Raw genomic sequence first — 3,649 nt, forward strand, 5'->3', positions numbered from 1 at the left:
AAGCTCTTGTGCTTTGTGACATTACATCGCTAGATATTTGACAAGGCCATGGTTCTAAGTGTTTTACAACCGGATTCTAATATGACACATTATAATACAGTAGATTAAATTTGAAATGTTTTAATGGGAACGGAAACAGACCTACCTTTACACATGAGACACACATGGCAAACTCATTGTAAGCAAGGCTCCCATGGGCTTTTCAATAATTTTTCACCTTGGTCCGTGTCAGTTCTGTTTTTTTTCTTGATTCTTCCTAACGGGACACGACTTTGTCACTTCGTCAGACTCAACTTCATTATCCCATTGACAATCTGCTGCATATATTAAGTAAACATTTGATGTTCATTCTAAAGCATGTTTGCCGAAATTACCAACAAAGAGCAAAGAAAGGTTAGCTACTGTATGAATCAGCCTACACCCATGTTAAACCCACTATTGCCCCAATGTGCCTTCAATAGGCTCTAACGATGTGTATTCACACAATGCGCAATAGCTTTCGTGCTCAGGTTGGCAGGTTCATAACAGCTGGCCTCCATCACTCTCATCAGAATCTCGGAATCCCTACTGCAAAAACTTCAGGAGTTGAAAGCAGCAAAAGGCAACAGTGCGCATTTTGAAGAAGCCAGAGGCAATATCTCATGAGCACAGCAGCTGCACTCTCTGAAGAAGGTTGATGACAAATATGGAGCCCCATTTGTGCTGCTGGTTCCGAAGAAGCCACCTAAGCTTTGTTCCCACGCTTGAGTATGAAAATGCAGCTGCTTTTGACAAAACGCATGCAACACCGTTCATGAATTGTGCCATTGCTATGGTTTACCAAATAACCAGTTACTTGTGGTAAGCTCTACACAAGCAAAGTTGGACGCTGCACTGATGAAAGGGCAATAGAACATTTGCAGAATATAAAAACAAGGAAGGCCAATGTAGGTGAGCATTATAACATATGCACTTGTCATCCCTGTAAGCCAGACGGGTAGCAGGTAACAAAAAGCACTTTATTCCGAAACGCAGCCGGGTATATAAGGAGCGCTGCGATAAGTAGGGGGCGTGTTGCACATGCGCACTGGTTGACTTCCAGGCACGATATTGCGATCCAGTACATCTTCCCTTCTTTGGGAAAAAAAAGAAGAAGAAAAAGAAGGAACATTGATGAACATTTTCATTTCCAAACAAGGATTGCTTTGCTATTTACGTTCAGGAAGTGGATAACGTTGCGGCTCTTGGCGTATCCGTTCACTTCTTCGAAGTGGGGCTTGAATTGCGTCTGCTGGCGTACTTGGCACAGCCTGTCTTCGGGTTTCTGCCTGTGATTCAACAGGCTGAGCAGCATCTGTGGCCCTGAGATGCTCTCTCGTACGGCGTAACTGCTGTCCACTGTCTGTAGCCACTAAGTGGGATCGCGGTGGCCCTGCAGGAACAATTACCATGGCCGGGGCCCACGTTCTGCTTTGGGTGTCGTATACGGACGCTCTGTTTCCGCTACCAAGGTCTGGCAAAGCCCGTGTCGTTCTGTTGTAGTAGGAACGCTGTTTATGGCGTATTTCTTGTAGTCGCTGACGGACTGCTTCCATGCGTATCGTCTTGGGCTCCAGGTGACAGTTGAGAACCGGGAGTTGGCTTCTGGTGTGACATCCCATGAGCCTTTGAGCTGGCGACTGCAACTGCTCGTCCCTCGGAGTATTCCGCCACTCGAACAACGCACTGTAAAATTCAAGGGTGGAAAAGGGGCATTTGTTTAGCAGAAGTTTAGCTTCCTGAACGGCACGCTCTGAGAAGCCGTTGGCGCGCGGATGGTACGGGCTAGAAGTGGTGTGCCTGATATTAAATTGACCGGTGAATGCTTGAAATGTTGCACTGTTGAAAGGAGGGCCGTTGTCAGTGCACAGTTTGGCGGGAATGCCATGTGTCGCGAAGATATCTGCACTTGCGTTGATCACAACAGCAGCAGTAGTCCGACTAAGCTTGCGAACCTCGAAGAAAAACAAGTAGGAATCTACCACTATGAGGTAATCATTGCCTTCGTGGTGAAAAAGATCGACCCCAACAACCTGCCATGGCAAACTCGGTAGTTCGTGGGTCAGCATGGGCGGCCTTGCATTTCCTTTTTTCTACTTGTCGCAAGCAGCGCATGACTTCGCTACATCAGAAACGTTGGCGTTCATGTTTGGCCAGTACATTACCTGTCTTGCTCTCGCCTTCATTTTGCCTTCGCCGCAATGTGCAGCGTGGAGCAGGCCGAGAACTTCCTTGCGTTTTGATGGAGGAATTACAAGCTTGCTGCTGTGAGAAGCAGCCCATCCTCGACGTGTAGCTCATCACGGTAGCTCCAGTATGGCTTTAAGGCATCCGGGAGCTGCTGCTTGCTTTTGGGCCACTCTGTACTCGCGTAACGGCAGAGTTCGGTCATGAGGGTGTCCTTATCAGTCTCCGTTCTGATACTGAGCAGCTGTTAATCTGAAACAGGTAACGAAGAAACAACATTGACTTGAAAGTGCTCTGTTTCATCCACCAGCTTTGTTTTGCAAGCAAAGCGTGAAAGTGCCTTGGCCAAAGACAGTTCCTTTCCTGGTTTGTATATCACGCTGATAGGGAATCTTTGAAGCGTGAGGCGCATGCGTTGAAGGCGAAGAGGGCAATCGCAAAGTGGTTTCTTGAAAATCGATTCCAGTGGTCGGTGGTCTGATTCTACTGTCACTAGTGGTTGACCGAGTATGTAGTCCTTGAATTTCATGTAGCCATGAACTATGGCTAGGGTTTCCTTTTCAATTTGTGCATACCCCTGTTGTGTGGCAGTTAAGGAGCGGGACGAATATGCAATGGGGTGGTCATCTTGCACGATGACTGCTCCGACACCGTACTGGCTCGCGTCCACGGACAGTTTCACTGGCTTAGACTGGCCAAAGTATGCTAGTACTGGTGCTGTGGCAAGACTAGCTCGTAACTTTTGGAAACTGTTTTCCTGCACTTCTGTCCACGTCCAAGCGACGTCCTTCTTAAGTAGCTCCCGAATAGGTGCAGATGCGACTGACAGGTTTGGGATGAACCGAGACACAAAGTTTATCCTCCCAAGGAACACTTGAAGCTCCTTACGGTTCTTCGGCGGTGGAACTTGCATGATGTCGTGAACTCTTTCTGGGTCCAGTGACAGCCCTTCAGCGGTGAGGAGGTGGCCCATGTAACGTACACTGGCCTGCAAGAATTGGCACTTCTTTTTATTGAGCTTTAGATTACGTTCCCTACAGCGTTCAAGCAAGGCGGTGAGGTTCGTGTCGTGCTCCTGCCTTGTCTTTCCCCAGACCAATATATCGTCCATTACGACAGCTACGCCAGCCAAGCTTCCAACGACCTCGTGCATGGCGCGTTGAAAAACGTCTGGTGCTGATGTGATGCCGAATCGCAAGCGCAGAAATCTGTACCTTCCGAACGGCGTGCTCATGGTGCAAACGCGCGAACTTTCTTCGTTGAGGGTTATTTGCCAGAACCCTGACGCGGCATCGAGGGTAGAAAAATATTTGGCTCCTTGCAGCCGCGGCAGTACGTCTTTCAATGTAGGCATATGGTAATGCTCCCGCAAAATGGCCTTGTTTAAGTCGGAAGGATCCAAGCATATGTGTACCTTATCCTTTTCCAGTGCTACGACCATATA

General features: G+C 48.1%; 1 protein-coding gene across 1 annotated transcript; it reads right to left on the reverse strand.

Annotated features, from left to right (window-relative positions):
* Positions 1-639: 639 nt before the first annotated feature.
* LOC142591589 (uncharacterized) lies at positions 640-3,358 on the reverse strand. The gene is made up of 4 exons (XM_075703898.1): positions 3,080-3,358; positions 2,282-2,449; positions 1,280-1,973; positions 640-764 (listed from the first exon to the last, which is right to left on the reverse strand). The coding sequence occupies exons 1-4, from the start codon at positions 3,356-3,358 to the stop codon at positions 640-642; spliced, it is 1,266 nt and encodes a 421-aa protein (XP_075560013.1).
* Between the last annotated feature and the right edge of the window lie 291 nt (positions 3,359-3,649).

The sequence above is a fragment of the Dermacentor variabilis genome, chromosome 8 (assembly GCF_050947875.1).
Source record: "Dermacentor variabilis isolate Ectoservices chromosome 8, ASM5094787v1, whole genome shotgun sequence".
Classification (NCBI taxonomy): Eukaryota; Metazoa; Arthropoda; class Arachnida; order Ixodida; family Ixodidae; genus Dermacentor; species Dermacentor variabilis.